This window comes from Cervus canadensis, chromosome 18 (assembly GCF_019320065.1).
Source record: "Cervus canadensis isolate Bull #8, Minnesota chromosome 18, ASM1932006v1, whole genome shotgun sequence".
In the NCBI taxonomy this organism is placed as follows: domain Eukaryota; kingdom Metazoa; phylum Chordata; class Mammalia; order Artiodactyla; family Cervidae; genus Cervus; species Cervus canadensis.
Window position 1 is genome coordinate 41,826,328 of NC_057403.1, and position 19,954 is coordinate 41,846,281.

The following is a 19,954-nucleotide window of genomic DNA, read 5'->3' on the forward strand; positions in this document are numbered from 1 at the left end:
ATATATGCCTAATAAAGGTAAATTTCTTGTGCAATTGGTTTTTCTCTACTAAGAAACAAAGAAGTGTTAAATACAAGTTCTGAAGAATAGATATAAGAATGATCTATGACTATATTCAATATCCTGTGATAAACCATAAGAGAAAGATAAGAAAAAGAATGTATATATATATGTATAACTGAATCACTTGGCTATACAGCAGAAGTTAACACAACATTGTAAGTCAACTTAGTACTTTGATTAAATAAATTTTTAAGAAGAGAATATCTATGGACACTGAAGATACAGCCATAGGTAGTACGGCTACTACCTATGGAAATACTCCTTTGAATTTATTGTGAGGCATCCAATTTTTATTTACATTACTAAATCCAATGTTATAATACAGGTAAAGCATTATAAATGATTTTTCAATGGAGTACCATAAATGTAAAGAACTCTTAATATTACTGCTATTAATATTATTAGTAATAGTAATATTACTAATTAGTAATGGTAATATTACTGCTATTCACAAATAAAGGTAATATTCTGAACCCTGATTTTCATTAACAGTTCCATATGAGTGGCTTTGACCAAAAAGAGAATATTAAAGCAAACTCTTGATAATCAACCACATGAGAAATTATATGAGTTTTTATCCTAACAATGTGAAGGAAAAAAAGTATTATGGAAATTATTCTGAGATATTTTATTACTGGACTAATAAAACAACACATTTTTAAGTTTCCAAATTCAGAATAACAAAATTTCAAACTGGGGGGATCTTAGAAATCATCCAGTCAACTTCTTCATTTTTACTAATAAAAAATTGAGACATAAGTTTTACTTGAGGTCACAAAACTCACTATTGCCATAACGACAAATAACATTTAGGTAATCTGACTCTCATTCAAATTAAAGCAGGTAAATGATAAAATATATTAAAAAACAGATAATAAAAAAAGTATAAGTAAAATACACTCCTTTAAATTTTCAAGTTCAAATTAGTCCCATGGTATAAAAAAAAAAAAAGATTCCTCAAATCTGTTGGGTTTTTTCCTTTAAAAATCAATTGAACTTCTCAGGAAAAGTACTATTATTCAAATTCAATAAACTCCCAGTTATACAGGCGAGTCCAGGAAGAGGTACTGTTTCCCTCAGTATTCTTATTAAGAGCATATTTCTACCCATCTGCATAATTATATTATCAATTGCTAGGAATTAAATTGTTTTAATCCACTTAGCATTAAAAACAGACATTTAAAAAAAGTAATTCTAAAAGCACTACAGGATCAATAGGTGTATTTAATATCAGTGCCCTGCAGGTGCTTGAGCAAATATTTTTTAAGGGCCTCCTGTGGGTGAGTTATGTAATATTACTGATGAAATTTCTGACTGAAGTTGATATATAAATCAACTTTTAAAAACACACGCACTATTACTCAAAAAATATTTTTAAAGTGAACCTTGAGATGATATACAAATTTTGAATGTTTTTGGACATTTGCTGTTTTTAGGTACAGAACACACAGTCCTTTTTCCTGCTGTTACAGGTTATCGAATTCAGTGGATTGTATCAAGACTAAGGTGTATTCCAAAATCATGAGATACTTTGAAATTTAAAAGTGTAAACATATAATGTCACATTTAAACAAAACCGTTATTATTTTCTACTTACAACATTGATTGCATTGCTCTTAAAAATTTAAAAATGATAGAGTTATATGAATCAAAGTCCTTCATCTTAGGCTATCAATAGTCTTCCATGTAGGAAAGGCAAATTTTAAAAAAGTATTAGGTAAACTCTCCCTTTTATATTGAAAATCTGCCTTTAAAACATCAACTGAAAAAAAAAAAACCCAAAACATTGAACGGAAGCTAAGAAATCCAATCACTTCTTAAGCTATTGGTTTGACACAATGCCAAAGGTTGGGTTACTTGGAAAAATCCAGACTTTGGACTAAATTTTCTGGGGTCAACTCTAGTGCCTTGGGTTATCTATACAAGTTTTATACAAACTCATAAGAGAATAAAAGAGAAACTTAAGTAATTTCAGAATGTTTTCTCCTGGCATGTAGGAAGAGAATCATAAAAGTAGTAATCCTTTAACATGAAGAGGAAGAGAAATAGTACCACTCCTAGTGTGAGATAATTGTCTTAACTTTCATAAAACATTTAGAATGAAGTGAGGGGAGAAAAGTGGGCCTGCATTTTCTTTTCCCCAACCATCACGTGGAAAGGTTAAATTATAAACTTAATATTCTTAGACCTTAAAAGGCATCTTGGCAGCTCTCCCCTTTCCTGGCTACATTACTACATCCACGCCTAACATATTAGTGGCTTTATTCTAAAATAGGGATCCTGATATTAATGTGTGGTTGCTGGCAGCAGCCTCACTCTTATATAACCACACCTGCTTTAAGTAGCTCCCTAGACCAAGCTAAAATTACAACTCTCTTGAGGAAAGTGGATGAGATCTCTGTGCTTGGCTCAACTCAGAATCACATATATGTGGTATTTAATAAATATTATATGATGGTGATGATGGTGTACACAGAGGCCAAATGCCAACCTCTTTCAATTTCACTGGGGATTTCTAACAGGCAGCTGAGTCTGTTAATAGGCCACTTAAATCATTTTAAGAGTTACAACTTTCCTCTAAATGAGTCAGAAAGGATTTATCTTCGAATTTAGGATGATCTGCCCAAGTAGACTAGGAGAGAGGGAATGAATTAAAAACCAGCAAAACAGGAGGGGTAGAAACCAATTATAAGCAGGCAGATGAACAGAGCACTTGCAAATGAGCCCTCTCTAGCTGAGTCCACAGGCCAGGGAATTCCAGATTCTGGTTTGCCCTGCTATCAACACCTGAATCAAAATGAAGAAAGCCAGGGACTTCCCTGGTGGTCCAGAGTTAAGCCTCCGTGCTCCCAATGCAGGGTGCTCGGGTTCCATCCCTGCTCAGAGAACTAGACACAGGCTTCAGCTAAAGATCCCTCATGTTGCAATGAAGATCCTGTATGCCACAACTAAGACCCGGCATAGCCAAATAAATACTGAAAAAAGAAAAAGCCAAACCAATGGGCGTTCAGGAAGGCACAACTACCTCTGCTTTTTGGGTGGCAGTTTCTCCATATTCTTTTTTTTTTTAATTTTTTATTAGTTGGAGGCTAATTACTTCACAACATTTCAGTGGGTTTTGTCATACATTGATATGAATCAGCCATAGATTTACACGTATTCCCCATCCCGATCCCCCCTCCCACCTCCCTCTCCACCCGATTCCTCTGGGTCTTCCCAGTGCACCAGGCCCGAGCACTTGTCTCATGCATCCCACCTGGGCTGGGGATCTGTTTCACCATAGATAGTATACATGCTGTTCTTTTGAAATATCCCACCCTCACATTCTCTCACATAGTTCAATAGTCTGTTCTGTATTTCTGTGTCTCTTTTTCTGTTTTGCATATAGGGTTGTCGTTACCATCTTTCTAAATCTTCATTCTTTTGGACACTGGTAACACTGACTGCTATGGGGCCAGTTTTCAGCTGAGGCTGATACGAAAAATACAGTAAAACAGCCTACACTTAAGGCACTGTCAGACAACCTTGGTTGCTCATCAGAATCACTTAAAGCTGGGGAGCTTTAAAAATACTCATCTTTGAGCCCCACCTCCAAAGATTTTTCTTTAACTTGTGTGGAGTGGGACTCAGCTATCACTATTCTTGAAGAGCTCTCCCAGTGATTCTAAGTTGCAGTCAGGGCTGAGAAACACTGCAATAAAGACTCAGCAACATTTATATATATATAATGATTTATATATGTGTACATTTATGTACACATATGATTTATGTACATGTTCTTTTTTTTCTCTTTGTTCACTTTTTTCCCTGTCTACAGTTTTCAAACAAATGAAAGAATATTCCTTGCTAGGAGGCAGAGCAAGACATGACAAGAGCTGGCTAACAGCAGCTGGGCATGCCTGATTTTGTGTGTGAAGTACATGTAAGAGGGATCATTTTGATTCATTAAGGCAATCAGTTACATTTCAACTATGAGCACACCCTTTCATTCCCCAACACTCTCATCCTCTATAAATATATCAAAACAAAACTTTTACATGTTTATTTTACTGAAAAAATAATACTAAAGAATTCTAGATTTTAGATAGCTGCTCCACCACTAAAAAAAAATACTACCTTATATAAAACTGCTTAATTTCACATTTCTGAGCCTGTTTCTGTACAGTTAAATATGTTTCCAGGAAAGCATATTTTTAACGTAATGGGAAGACCAGACATGAATTAAGAGAAAAACAGATTTTGAAATTCCCACCTCCTCACCTTTTTGAAGGAAAAATATACATCTCTTGAGAGCTTTCTTGATTTACCCCAGGATTTTTTTCCAAATCTCATTCTTAACAGTAACAACAACAAATTCCCTGATCTTTGGAATTAATTCACCAAACAAGGAATGACCTCTTAAAATGTACTCCATGAGAGCCTGCCCTGCATGCCTTCCCATCACATATATAGGTCCATATAAATTCTGAATCTCAAAAAGCCAACATACAAACCACTCAGAACATTTTTCATGAAAAATCTGTTTTAATTAAGCAATAAAGGGCAACGCAAGTTCAGAAATAGGTCCAGTTGTGAAAGAACTCGGCAGGAAATGACAGCTCCAGATGGGGTATCTGCAACCATGCAGAGAGAATGGCTAGGCTTCTAGCAGTCCTGTCCTCCAGGGAGGGTCCTGACGTAATGCCCACTTCAGGAATACATGGTCAGCTGCAGCCACTCTTGGATAGAAACCTGAATCAGGCCATCTGCATCTCTATCCAGAGATTTGAAGGCACGGAACATGGCATCCAGGCGAACCAGGCAGCTGATGAAGTTGTTAAAGTCCATACTTCCATCCTCCTCGGCGTATCGGCGGACAATCATTTGGTAAAGTTGCTCATTTAGCTGGAAGCCTGCTGCCTGCAGAGCCCCACGAAGCTGAGAACTTCCCAGAAACCCAGATTGGTCCCTGTCATACTGCTTGTACACACACTGCCATTTCTTGATGTTGTTCCAGAGATACTTAAATTCTTCAAAGCCCAGCTTCCCAGTCGTGTCACTGTCCATGACGGATACAATGCTCCGGCAGGTGTCAAGACTAAAGCCGTCAGACTTCAGATCCTTGTGCTTAGAAAGGACTTTGTTGATAATATTCATTAGGTCAGTAGCACCCACCTGCATGTCTGGTCCAGCCAGCTGAACAAACTGTTGCCGAAAACGCCTAACTTCCTCACTTTCATTGGCCTCCACATTGGTGAAATGTTGCTGAGTGGGTGGTGGTTCTGGGGTATACTGAGCAGCCGCAGCTTCACTGATAAAATTCACAATTCCTCCAACTATTCCTCCAATATTCCCTCCTCCTCTTCTCTGATCGCCTCCTCCAAGAAGGCCTCCAAGGGCTTGTCCAAGACCTTGATTTGCTCCTTCCAATAGAGCCTTTGCAAGAAACATGCTTTTGTTTTACCCAGCAAAGGTAAAAGCTGCTGAAATCTTGGAGGTGGTATGAGAGATGAAATGGAGTCTAAGTAGCTTACATGTGGAAGAACTGGCTTTTCTGTACCTGCCTGCACTGTACCACACCCTGGGGTGTGATGCTTCACCTCCTACTGAAGTTGCCTGAATTCCACTAGGTCCTAGCACCTGCCATTTTTCAGAGGGCCTCAATAAAATATTCCTAAGTTACAGTATATCTGAAAAACTAGAAGAAATCATATTTTAAGTATAATATATTAAACTACAGATTTTTATATGCTGTTAATTATTCTTAGTTGGATTTTCCTAGCAGAAGAAAGTAAATGACCTAAGGATATCAAGAATTTCTTCTCTAAGGAATATTTATTGCTAGGGCACAACTGAAGAATTCTTGGGCATTAGAAAAATATTTATCTAATTCTCTTCCTTCAGCAGATTTGCAATACCTAATGTTCTTAAGAAAAACTTGGGAGATTTTTAAAATGCAGGGTCCCTAGATCCCACGCTCTGAGATTCTGATTCTGCGCGGTTTGGTGTTGCATTCATGATCTACATTTCTGGAATCTTTTGGAAGTGTAACATTCACACAGAAAACTGTAAAAATCACAAATGTATAGCTCAAAGAATTTCACAGACTGCAAATAGCCCATCTTATAATACCCAGATCAAAAAATAGAATGTAAGCAGGACCCCTGAAGCTTCTTCATGTCTCTTTCTAGGTACTCTTCTCTTCCAAGGATAACCATTATTCTGACCTCTAACACCACAGATTCAATTTTGTACTTTAAATAAATGGAATCATACAGCATATACTTTTTTTGGTATCTTGTTTTTAAATTTTAAAAAATTGTGGTAAAATACATATAACATAAAATTTACCATCTTTACAATTTTTAAGTACACAATTCAGAGGCATTAAGTACATTCACACTGTTGCACAACCATCATCACCATCCAACTCCAGAAATTTTTTTCATCTTGCAAAATAAACTCTGTCCCCATTAAATATTTCCTTCTCCCCCTAGGCCCTGGCAAGCACCATTCTACTTCATGTTTGTATGAATTTGACTGTTTTAGGTATCTCATGTAAGTGGAACCATACAGTATCTGTCCTTTTGTGTCTGGCTAATTTCACTTAGCATAATGTCTTCAAGGTTCATCCAGGTTGTAGCATGTGTCAGAATTTATTTCCTTTTTAAAGCTAAATAATATTCTGTTGTATGGATATAACACTTTGTTTATCCATTCTTCCACAGATGGATGCTTGGGCTGCTTCCATCTTTGGGCTTTTGTGAATAATGCTGCTATGAACATAGGTGTACAAATATTTCTTCAAGTTGTTACTTTCAAATCTTTTGGATATATACCCAGAAGCAGAATTGCTGGATCAAATGGTAAATCTGTTTTTAATTTTTTGAAGGACCATCATATTATTTTCCACAGTGGCTATACTATTTTACATTCTTACCAACAATGTACAAGGGTTCCAATTTTTCCTCAGACTTTTTTTTTTATCATAGCCATCCTGATGGATATGAGATGATATGTTACTGAAGCTTTAATTTTCATTTCCCTAATGATTAGTGATGTTGAGCATCTTTTCATATACCTGTTGGTCACTTGTATGCCTTCTTTGGAGAAAATGTCTATTCAAGTCCTTTGCCTATTCTTTGATAGGGTTATCTGCTTTCTTGTTGCTATTTTATAGTTCCTTCTACATTCTGGATATTAACTCCTTATCAGTTACATGATTTGCAAATATCTTCTTCCATTCCATGAGCTGTCTTTCCACTCTGTTGATAGTGTCCTTCAATGCATAGAAGTTTTTAACTTTTATGTAGTCCAATTTATCTAATTTTTCTTTTATTGCTCATGTTTTTGGTGTCATATCCAGAAAATCAACAAGGAATCCAGTGTCACAAAGCTTTTCCTCTATGTTTCTGTCTAAGGCAAAACATAATAGTTTTAGCTCTTATGTTTAGGTCTTTGATCCATTTTGAGTTAATTTTTATATATGACATAGGGTAAGAGTCCACTTCATTCCTTTGCATGGGGTTATCTTGGCACCATTTGTTGAAAAAATTATTCTTTCCCCATTGAATGGGCTTGGCACCCTTGTTGAAAATCATTTGTATACACACATATGAGTTTATTTCTGGGCTTTCTATGTTATTCCATTGGCTTATATATCTATGTTGATGCCAGTACGACACTATTTGGATTACTATAGCTTTGTAGTAAGTTCTGAAATCAGGAAGTGTAAGACTTTCAACTTTGCTCTTTTGCAAGACTATTTTGGCAGTTCAGGCTCCCTTGAGATTCCATATGAATTTTAGGATGGATTTCCCTACTTCCATTAAAAAATGTTGTTGAAACTTTGATAGGGATTGCACTGGTTATGTGGACCACTTTGTGTAATACTTACATCTTAATATTGTCTTCTAATATATGAACACTGATGTCTTATCACTTATTCATGTCTTCTTTAATTTCTTTCCACAACACTTTGTAGTTTTCAGTGTAGAAGCCTTCCACCTTCTTGGTTAAATTTATTCCTAAGTATTTTATTCCTTTTAATGCTTTCTTACTTTCCTTTTCAGATTGTTTATTGTTAGTTTACAGAAACACACCTAAGTTTTGTGAGTTGATTTGTATCCTGCAACTTTGTTGAATTAGTTTATTAGTTCTTAACAGTTATGTGTGTTTGTGTTGTCTGCAGGGTTTTTTACATATAAGATCATGTATTTTGTGAGCAGAGATGATTCTACTTCTTCCTTTCCAACTCACATTCCTTTCACTTCTTTTCTTGCCCAACTGTTTTGGCAATGACTTCCAGTACTATTTTGTATAGATGCAACAAAAAGCAGGCAACTTTTCATGCTCTTAATCTCAGAGAAAAAGTTTTTAGGCTCTTACCATTGAGTCTGATGTTGGCTGTGGGCTTTTCATACATGATTTTTATATGTTGAGGTACTTTACTTTTATTCCTAGTTTGCCAAGTGTTTTTATCTGAAAGAGTACTGACTTTTGTCAAATGCTTTTTCTTTATCAGTTGAGATAACCATGTTTTCCCCCTTCATTCTGTTAATGTAGTTTATTACATTGACTGATTTTTCCATGTTGAACCACCCTTGCATTCAAGGAATAAATCCCACTTAGTCATGATGTAAAATCCTCTTAATGTGCTGTTGAATTTTATTTGCTGATAATTTGTTCAGGATTTTTGAATCAGTATTCATATGAACATTGGTCTTTAGTTTTCTTTTCATATACTGCTGACTCTTGAACAAAATGGGTTTAACTATGTAGGTTCATTTCTACTAGGATTTTTTTCAACATGTATGTACTACAATACTACACCATCTGAGGTTGGTTGAAACTGTGGATGCAGAACCATGGATATGTAGGGCTGATTTTAAAGTTATATGCAGATTTTTGACTGCACAAGGGGTTGGTTCCCCAACCTCTGCATTGTTCAAGGGTCAACACTAGTATCTTTTTCTGACCTTGGTCTCAAGATAATGTTGGCCTCACAGAATGAGTTAGGAAGTATTCCTTCCTCCTCAATTTTTAGAAAGAATTTGAGGAAGACTGATACTTAATTCTTCTTTAAACATTTGGTGGAATTCACAAGCGAAGCCATCTAGTCCTGGGATTTTCTTTGTTGAGAGGTTTCTTAAAAATTACTCATTCAACCTTCTTACTAGTTATAGGTCTGTTCAGATTTTTTATTTCTTTATGATTCAGTCTTGGTAGGTTGTACATTTCTAGGAATTTGTCCACTGTATCTAGGTTATCTAATTTGTTGGCATAGAGTTGCTCATAGTACTCTTTTCTAATACCTTTTGTTTCTATGAAGTTGGTAGTATCGTCCTCTCTTTTCTGATTTTGTGTGTCTGGCTTTTTTGCTCAAGATTACATTTGTGAGATTTGATTTTATGTTTTTAATACATATCTTCAAAAGTCAGTCTATGACAGGTAGTCCCAGACAATACCTTGAGAAACCTCAGCCTTGATACTAGGTAGAGTCAGGGTACAAGTCCTCCAGAAGTCTCTGGAAATTCTATTTGTAAACTCAGGGAACAGTAACCAGGACATAACTTAATCATTATATCTCTCAGCATTTTGGACCTTAATTTCAATCTGCAAAATGATAATAATAGTATCTCCCTGTCAAATTTATAATGATTCAATTTCATTTATCATGCTTCAGGACTTAGACTCAATATTTAAGAGAGAAAGATGAATGCATCAGGGTCACTGTGCTCAAAGGTAAGAAGACCCACAGAAAACTAGGTGTTGTAATTATAACCTGAAGTCTATTTCATATCTATACCATTAATACTAAACTATTACATTTGTATATAATATTTGCATATAATATTCTTTGGTATCTAGGTCTCATAAAATTCCTCTGAAAGACACAGAACATTTAAGATAAGGAAAGGAAAACTCAAGAGATGTTAAGCTACTTTGAAAAGGTCATACAGCTAATATATTATCTAAACAGTGGATTATCAAACCACTATGAGTCCCCAAAAGAGGAGCAATAAGTTCTGTGGAGGCAAAGGATAGGAGAACATTTACCTATAGAAAAGATAATGTGTAGGCCTAACTATAGGCTAGGTCAGAGTTCTCCAAATAGACAAGGGATATACATGAAGGGGCGGTATTGTGAAAAGATAGAGGAACTAAAGGATGTGTGGAATTCAATAGATGGTGAATAGTTCAACATGATGAGTTTATTGTTGGAAATGATGGGAGATAAAGGCTCAATAGGATAGAATGAAATTGGAGAGGACTTTGAACAGCCATTTGACAGAGTCTATCTCACAGGCTACTGTGGAAACTCCTAAGCTTCAAGTATGAAGTCAAACATGAATATATCATATTTTTGGTTACTCATTCACCTGTTAGTAGATATTTAGGTTTTATTACTTTGGAACTATTATGTATAGTGTTGCTAACAGCAATCATGTGTCACTGTTAACTTTTTAAGTTCAGTAACTGAATAACTTTTTAAGTGCAAATAGGAAATTAAATGAAAATTACTTCATAAACTGTACAATTCTTGAATTAAATAATGATTATTCTATCTATGACTAGGGAGAGAACAGTAGCTGGGAGACCCTGCTCTGTATAGGATGGGAGCAAGGTCTCCTTCTGCCACACCTAGTGTTTTGTATAAAATTCTCTGCCAACTAGTTTTATGGCACTAGGACTCCAATAACTGGTCTCAGGGGCACCATGAAATGGTCTCTGTAAATATCAAAGGCGAAATGTCTTCCTTTACCACATTGAGGAAGCACCACAAAAGGACTTCTTCCCTTTAGGGGATTACAAGGGGCCATCTGGTCTCAGACGGATTTAAATCCATTCATATAAGCTTTTCTCTGAGGAAATTACATGGGCTTTCTTTTTATAATATTGCAAAATTAACTTGACAGCATCCATTGCCATATAAAATGTGCCTCCTTATGCCCATCTGAAGTGTTTTCTGCTGAAGTTTAAATCCAATTCTTCTCATTTATTTTCTGTGAAGATGGAGAGCATTTGGCTAACAGTTTCTCATAAGCCATCATGGAATAAAAGATTGTTATTAGATTAACAAGCCTTTTCTTCTCTGGACTATTTAATCCCCTACGGCTATTTATTAGACCATTAATAGGAACTTTGGTTGCTGTCTGGGCGAACTCTACTGTCCAGATCTGGAGAGAAAGAGTAGGGGAAGAGGCCACATTCAATGGAAAATTTAACCTCAGTTTGATGGGGGAGGAGTTATTGAACTTAAAAAGTCAATAGTGATACTCAAATGCTATTAGCAACACTATTCATGATAGTTCCAAAGTAGCAACAACCTAAATATCCATTAACAGGTGAATGAATAAACAAAAATATGATATATTTATATAATAAAGAACTATTTGGCAATAAAAAGGGATGAAATTACTGATACATGCAACGACACAGATGGACCTCAAAAACTGCCAGACATGAGACTGTATATTGTAGGATTCCATTCATTGAAATGTCCAGAAGAGGCAAATCTATACAGACAGAAAATCTCTAGTCTTGATTCTAGACCAAGTCTATAATAACACACGGGGACTTACAACTCTACAGTGGTTGCCTAGGGATAGGAGATAAGTAGGTGACAGGAATGAACAGTTAATGAAACAAGGAATAACAATGGGGTGATAGAAAAACTCTAAAACTGATTTATGGTAAACAATAAAAAAATCATAGAACTGTATGCTTAAAATAGCTGAATGTAAAATATGCCTTAAGAAAGTTACTTTTAAAAAGTCCAGAGACAGTCTGTAGTAAAAAGACTACTGAACTAGGACTTCTGGTCCCAGTCCTGTGACTAACTAGCTGTGTAGCCTTGAGCATGCAACTTCCTCTCTTGAGCTGGAAGCTTTCTGCAAAATGAGGAAGATGGGCAATTTCACACTAACCACCCTTTCAGCTCTAGAATTCTGAGTCTAGATCTTCATGTGCTATCAAGTAGCAGCTTCATTCTTGTATTCTGTTTCCTTCTCATGCCTGAGTATTTTTATGCAATATATGAATTTAATTTCATCTTTTTCTTGGGTCTGATTCTACAACTTTTAAAGACATCCTTACTTACTCTTATTTTTGCTTTGATGTACTACTGTCTGGTTTTCAAAAGTATTTCGACAACCTATCAAGTATGTTGCTCCTCCAGACAGAATTCCAAGGTGGGGGGACTGCAGTGGGTAAAACACAGAAGGACACATGGCTCCCACTTTCAGTGAAGTCTCTCTGTCAAGTGGGGCTTTCACCTCACTGCAACATGATCTGAGCCAGACCTTCCTAATTTATTGATGAGAATGTCATGTTGCATGAAATCAAAAGCCTTTCTAGAGTCCATATAGATAATATATATTTCTTCTTTATCATCTTGGACTGTCATTCTGTCACAGGAGGAAATTAAATTGGTCTGACACAACTTGCTCTTTACAAAGCCCTATTCTTTACCTCCTTACTCTCTTTGAGGAGGCCAGCAACTGCTCACTTGCTCCAATAAAAAAGTTAAGCTTTAATCAATGCCCTCTCCTTCCTGTTTCCTCTAAGTGTCTCCTCAGTAGATTCACTTTGCAAAGCCAGAAAGAAAGCATATAATTCTCATGCTTGAAAGGATATTTCTAAATAAAATAGATAACTAATGAGAACTCTAAGGGATAACTAGGGAACTCTACTGGGTGCTCTGTGGTGACCTAAGTGGGGAAAAAATCCATAAAGGAGGGGACATATGCACACTGATTCACTTTGCTATACAGCAGAAACTAACACAACACTGTAAGGCAACTGTGTGTGTGTGTGTGTGTGTGTTCAGTGGGATTCAACTCTTTACGACCCCATGGACTGCAGCCCGCCAGGTTCCTCTGTCCATGGGATTTTCTAGGCAAGAATACTGGAGTGGGTTGCCATTTCCTCCCCTCCCAGCAACAATAATCCAATAAAAATTCTTAGTACAAAAAAAAAGGATATTTAGAACATTCAGGGAGGGAAAATTATGGGTTACTCAAATGTTACAGAAAACTCACATGAATGCTTTGGCCCACCCAATGTTATGATGGACTACACAAGGGGATTGAGTTAACCTGAGAACTGAAGAGGGAAATGGTTAGTCATATAGGACCACCCAACTTTCAGGATGACTTGTACAACTGTATAGAAATGTTCATCTAGTCCACTCAGAAAGTTATATCCTTCTTCTGTTAACTGTATCATATGAGCTTTAGAGTATATTTCGTATAACAAATTATATTAATTGAGATTGGAGTCAAGATGAGTTCTTTTCACATGAGTTATGAAATACTAAAGTACATATCAAACCTGAACTGGAAATTTAAAGGGTAGAAGAAAGGGGAACTAGGGGAGGGGTAAATTAGGAGCTTGAGATTAACAGATACATACTACTGTATGTAAAACAGATAAACAACAAAGTACTGCTATATAGCACAGAGAACTGTATTTAGTATCTTATAATAACTTATAATGGAAAAGAATCTGAAAAAGAATATGTAAATATAGCTGAATCACTTTGCTGTACACCAGAAACTAACACAACATTATAAATCAACTAATGCTTCAATTAAAAATTAAAGGACAGAAGACTTCACTCTTTGTTGCAGCTATTCATCTCTGGCATTGTGTAAGAAAGCAGACATGGACAGTATGTAAATAAATGAGCATGGTTGTGTCCCAATAAAGCTTTATTTATAAAACAAGCATCAGACTGGATCTCATCCATCAAATGTAGTTTACTGACTGTTACTTTCTGTATTTCCTAAACAGATGAAATTAAAATATGCTGGTAAATTTTAAGGACTGGATTGAAGGACTGCAGTCAGGGCTCATGGTGACCACTGTTCCACGTCTGATTTAAAGGAGGTCACTCTGAATCTTTATTCTCGCCGTATCTGTCTACTTCTTATTGACATCCTCCCCATTTCTAATTAGTGGTACATCATTCATCTACAAAGATGACAGAAACTAATCACTCAGCTATAGCCTGGCGCAAGTTCAGTCTTTTTACCAAAACCATTATGCACACAAGAGACCACAGGCTAAGAAAATTTAGATATTTCCATTTTGTAAAAAAACGTGAAAAGTATCATGATTTTTCCCATTTCTGCCTTCTAACCAGTACTTAATTCTTCTGGCTTTACTATGTACTTTGTTTAAATATTACACAGGAAAGATGTGTGTGTACTTTAGTACTTTGACAATCCAGCACTTTTGACTATTATAAATTTTCTGGAGATCTTTTAGGACTATTTCTCATTGTGTGGAATCAATGTGTTTCTTTATCCCAAGTTCTTCCTGTATGCCCTGTTCTTGACATTAGTTCAAGTGTTAAATCATGAGCCAACAATAACAAGCATCCTTGCTTGCCCTTCCCTGTTAGAGAAGGTAGGGTGCTGTATTATAAGATTTCCATGCTGAGAGTTAGTAAAGGGTACTTAAGAGGCTTAAGTGACTGGAAATAAACAGAAAAATCTTTTTAAGTGGGGTGGATTAGCTATTTTACTCAGTTGTGCAAGTTGTGCTGAAAGTTTAGGACCAAATGTCCCACAGAGTCAAAAACATTTACTATCTGGCTCTTTGCTGAAAAAGTCTGCTAACTGTTGAAATATAGGTTTGCCACCTGTGAACACAAGAGATGTGGGCTTGATCCCTGGGTCGGGAAGATCCCCTGGAGTAGAAAATGACAACCTGCTCCAGAATTCTTGCCTGGAAAAATTCTAAGGACAGTGGAGCCTGGAGGGCTACAGTCCATGTGGTTGCAAAGAACTGGGCATGACTGAGCACACATGTACATGTGCATGGTGATGTGTGCCACGTGGAGCATTACACTGAATGTATCATGAGATGTAGCCTAGACGAGATGTGACTTGTCCCTAGTAAGAGGGAGATAACATGGTATATTGTCAAACTAGCAACAAAGAGACAACATGTTTCCTAAAGTCCATTTGAGGACTTTGTCTCATGGGTATATAAAATACTGCTCTCAGGGCAGCACAGGTTCAGCTCAAGGAAACAGCACTGAAGAATGAATGAAATAAAGTGATGCTGTGTGGACACTATTATAACTGTAAAAATGACAGTTTATAATCATTTCTGACTCAGCCAGTATTGTTTCTTAGTCCCATTTAAATCCCTTCGAGAGTGCTGGCAAAAAATCTAGTCTTGAAAACTGAATTATGAATATAAAAAATGTTGAGAAGCCACTCTTAACTTTTTAAAAACAATTTTAAACCATCGTCTCAGGTCTCAACTCTAACTCATCTGAAATTTTGACTAATCCAAATCACCCTCTGATCTAGAGAGTTCAGTGTACATTCAGGAAAATAAAGAAGGTGAATGAAACCTAACGAGCAAAAGGGTCTTTTTCCTTTTTTTGTCAAAGAGATGAGACTTCTCCTAAGGAAATTATCCCAAACTAAGACTTCCCTGGTGGCTCAGATGGTAAAGTGTCTGCCTGCAATGCAGGAGACCTGGGTTTAATCCCTGGGTTGGGAAGATTCCCTGGAGAAGGAAATGGCAACCCACTCCAGTACTCTTGCCTGGAAAATCCCATGGACAGAGGAGCCTGGTAGGCTACTGTCCATGGGGTCACAAAGAGTTGGACATGACTGAGTGACTTCACTTTACTTTCACTGAACCATGCCATGCTTTGGATCATGAATGCCACATTTCTGGTGAACCTTTAAATTATCTGCCATCACATATCTGACAATCTAAAAGAATGTGTGAGACTATCAGAAGGAACTGAATAGACAGAGTTTTTTTTTTTTTTTTTTTTAGGAACTAGACTGAGATGAAAACCGTTAAGAAGTTTCTTGCAGACTAGCAAGGGATGTATGTGGGAAAAAAGAGTAAGGGAACATGGAGAGATACTTAGGTCTCTCTACTTCCCCCAAATACCAACCACAACTGCACGAGACTTGGGAGAGATTGAGAGAAGTAAAGAAAAAAGGGGGAAAGGAGGATAAACTGGGAAAGGCACATGGGAGGAGCCCTCTGCCCTGCAAAAATTTATAGCTACTGAAAGAACAAGAGGAACACCCCACCCTCTCTCTTTCCCACCCTTCTTCCTCCCCCACCCCTCATAAACACTGAGTTTAGCAAGATAAGCTACTCAGACAGAAACAAACTATGACAATACTGAATTTCTTTGTCTTTCCTGTGGAACACACACATACACATTCCCCAGCTAAGTCTCTCAAAGAGAGCCTGGAAGTGGGGATGTACACAGGGTGTGGCAATGACTGCATAGTTCAGCTTCTCAAAACAAAGCAAATCTTCACAGGCTCAGACATGCAGGTATGTTAAAAACAAAAACAGAAAGAGAGAAAGAAGAGACAGAGAGAAAAGAAAGGAAAGAAGGAAAGGAAGGAGGAAAGAAAGGTCAAATGCATTCCTTGTTAATTCTCCAGATTATTTTCTCTACCTTCCAGGGTGTTGGAGATCAAATGTGTTTTAAAGACCAACTCATGGTCTATATCTAAAGCCAAGTCTACACACTACACAAAGAAGTGAAGAAAACTCACAGAAATAATTGGTACGTGAGCCGACTGAAGGAGTGCATGCAAAATTGTGATTGACCACACTGGCCACAAAGGCTCACCAGTCTCCAAACTGCTTGGAGTCAATTGTATTCTCTAGCTCAGAGTGAGTCACTCTGCTTACTAGGGCTTATTGTAATCCTTGGTTTACACTCTCTTCCCTACTCCCAAATCTTCCCATCCATCCCAGTGCTATAGAAACAATGAAGCCACTGGCAGGTATCATTAGTCATCAAAAGACAGAACTGTGTCAACACAATCCTGTTACTGCTGTTATGACACTTCAACACCTGAAAGGTGGGGCAACCTCTATAGAGATTATTTTTAATCTTGATTTAAAATCTTGATGAGCATAACATCTGCTGTGCTCTGAACTTCCTTGGTCCCTATTTCATGTCACTTTCCATTTCCTCACTTTCTGTCCTTATTTGTATGTCCCTGCCATATTCCTTCCTGTCACCAAGTTCATATTTCTAAAAACTTTAAGATTGCTTTTATTGTTCCCAGAGCCATACTGAAAGATGCTATATAAATCTCATAGAAACACAAGTAATGGTACAAATGAAAAGATCCTTTCTTTTCCCAATTTGCATGGTTACATCTAGTAATTTATCTCTCCTTTTCCTTAAATCTTCATTACACTTTTTAGCAGCACCATTGCAGTGATACATGACCTTTTCTTGGACAAGGAAAGATTATTTGTATGCTGCAGCAAGCCCGGAAGGGAGGTTTGCACAATCCATACAGAAGAAGGTTGCTTATCTGCCTCATGTTAAAGAATAGTTCATCTAAGAGATCACAGAGTAAGTCATTAGAAACATTAATGAGCTCTGGGTAAGAAGGAAAAAAAGCTCTGTCCTGGTTTCTGTCATCAAGCTATAATTTCTTTGCAAAGTATCTTTTCCCAGTGGTAGACAGAGAACTGGGACTTCTGGTGCCAGCCAGGATGGAATGATCCCAGGGCAGCCTCTCTCTCCTCACTACAATCACAGACTCTCACTGAAATTCAAAAATCACTACTTTTGGGATCTTCCTGGCAGTCCAGTGATTAAGACTGCACACTTCCAATGCAGGGGGCATGGGTTCAATCCCTGGTCGGGGAATTTAAAGATCCCACATGCCTTGCGGCCAAAATAATAATAATAATGTAAAAAAAAGTTTTTAAAAAGACTTCCCTTTCCCCTACAGAAAGAGGAGGGGGGAAAAAGCAAGCACTATCTCTGGATAAAATACGGCAGCGGAAGGCAGTTGAAAAACAGCTAGTTAGGCAGTGCAATCATGGAGGCCTGAAGGCAAAAGATGAAATTATTAAATTGTTGAAAGGGAAGAACCCTATACAGAATTCTATATATGTACAACCAAAATATCCTTCAGGAATGAATGTAAAATAAAAAGATCACAATCCAAGTATTTACCCAATCCTAAGTGTTTACCCAAGTGAAAGGAAAATCTACATTCAACCAAAAACCTCTATGTGAACACTTTGAACAGTTATATTCATAATAGCCCAAAGCTGGAAACCAAATGTTCCTCAACTGGGGAATGGATACACCAAGTGTGGTACATCCACACAATAGAAATACCACTCAGCAATAAAATGAGACAAATTACTGATACAGGCAACAATATGGCTGGATCTCAGATGCATTATGCTGAATGAGAGAAGCCAGACCCAAAAGGATATACTAAATGATTCTATTTGTATGGCATCTGGAAAAGGTAAATCTAAAGGGATGGAGAGACTGCCAGCAGTTAAAGGTGAGGGAAGGGCCTGACTACAAAAGCATACCTACAGGGAATTTTTTCCCCAATTATTGTGTATCTTGGATGTGGTGGTGGTTACATGCTTCTGTGCATTTGTTAGAACTCACAAAACTATAATCATAAAGTGAGTTTTACTGTAAGTTTTACATATTAAAAAAACAAACTGAAAGAGAGAGAGAACTTGAAGTCTTGATGCATTTTTCCTAAGGAAACTTTTGACAATTCAGTTATCTAACTCCATGTACATACATATTCATAAGCAGAAAACTGAAACCCCCTATGAAGACAAACAGTCAAGCTTTAATTAAAAACTTAGTTATAAATAAATTAAAATCTATTTGGTCTTCAGATGTTTTGGGGAAAGTCCAGAAACCTTCAGAATAGAATAGCGCCACCAATATCATCAATGTATGATTTTGACATAAATTTTAAAATTCTTGCTAATTATATAAACCTTTTCAATTCTATACACAAATATGGTTATATGGTGACAATATTTATTTCTGACCTGGTGTTTAAAAGAAACAGAAACTATAGTTGTTTGGGGGGTGGGATGGAAAGGAGGCTCAAGAAGGAGGGCATATATGTATATGTACACCTGATTCACCACAAACTAACACAACATTTGTAAAGCAACTATACTTTAATAATAAAATAAAAATAAAAAATAGACACTCATAACTGTTGCCATACACATATTCACAATTATTATTCTATTACTATTATTATTATTACTAGTTCTACTATTAAGGGGAAAAAAATCAAAATCATGCAATTTAACTATGGGCTCAGTCTTGTTCTTTAACAGTGACCTAGCAAGTTTTTCTAATGCCTACCACACTGATTTATATTCTGCGGGGACTCATGAAATAAAAATGTTAAAGATTAAACTTTAACCTACCCTGTCAAAGAGTGCAAAAAGTTGTCTCAAGACATCTGAAACAGGCAACTTCAAATACTCTGCAAATTCTTCAATTCCGATTCTTCCTCCTTTTGAGGAACTTGCAATAGCGGCATACTCATCCAAATGCTTTCGAATCCCATCCCAATCCAATCTAAACAAAGAGTTATGAAGACACGTTATTAGCCCTTCACAATCCACATGGATGTTTTGTGAGCACTATTTTATTCATCTGTCTGATGGGAAAATATTTGAAGTGTTAATATCTGAAAAGGAGAATAAAATGAATATTTTAAAGCACATATTGAACATGATTACAGACTTCTAATTTTTTTTTAAGAGTATTAGCATAACTGTAATTATCCTAAGTATCTGAGAGAAAGAAAAGTAACTGGGAGGATGAGCAATGTGGTAGGATAATAAATGATTCGTGAGAAGAAAACAAGGACTCACATTTTAATCTAAATATTACTTAGTAAGTCAACAATACTTACTGAGTTGTTTTAAAAAAAGATATAATTCTTGTTTTCAAGGTGTTTTCCAGCCTTAATGGACTCACATTTCACAAAATGTTGTGATGGGAGATTCATTAGACTATGCACACTTCCTCCAATGTTAGTTATAAAAAAGTTTAAAACACTGGAAAATATACAGTGGCTTATATCATATCCTGTAG

At 36.5% G+C, this 19,954-nt stretch overlaps 2 protein-coding genes across 2 annotated transcripts in view; both read right to left on the reverse strand.

The window, feature by feature from the left end:
• The window catches only part of LPCAT2 (lysophosphatidylcholine acyltransferase 2), a 64,934-nt gene that overhangs the window by 13,502 nt on the left and 31,478 nt on the right, over positions 1-19,954 (reverse strand). The window contains exon 11 of the mRNA XM_043434829.1: positions 19,279-19,432. Coding sequence (XP_043290764.1) covers positions 19,279-19,432 — 154 coding nt within the window. The remainder of the gene's footprint in view (positions 1-19,278; positions 19,433-19,954) is intronic.
• Positions 4,568-5,585, reverse strand: CAPNS2 (calpain small subunit 2). Its single transcript, XM_043434830.1, has one exon. It carries the CDS (start codon positions 5,491-5,493, stop codon positions 4,753-4,755), a length of 741 nt encoding a protein of 246 aa, XP_043290765.1. The 5' UTR covers positions 5,494-5,585; the 3' UTR covers positions 4,568-4,752.

Bases quoted from the DNA above. Each gene is read 5' to 3' on its own strand.
- CAPNS2 (XM_043434830.1), bottom strand. From the start codon at position 5,493: ATGTTTCTTGCAAAGGCTCTATTGGAAGGAGCAAATCAAGGTCTTGGA.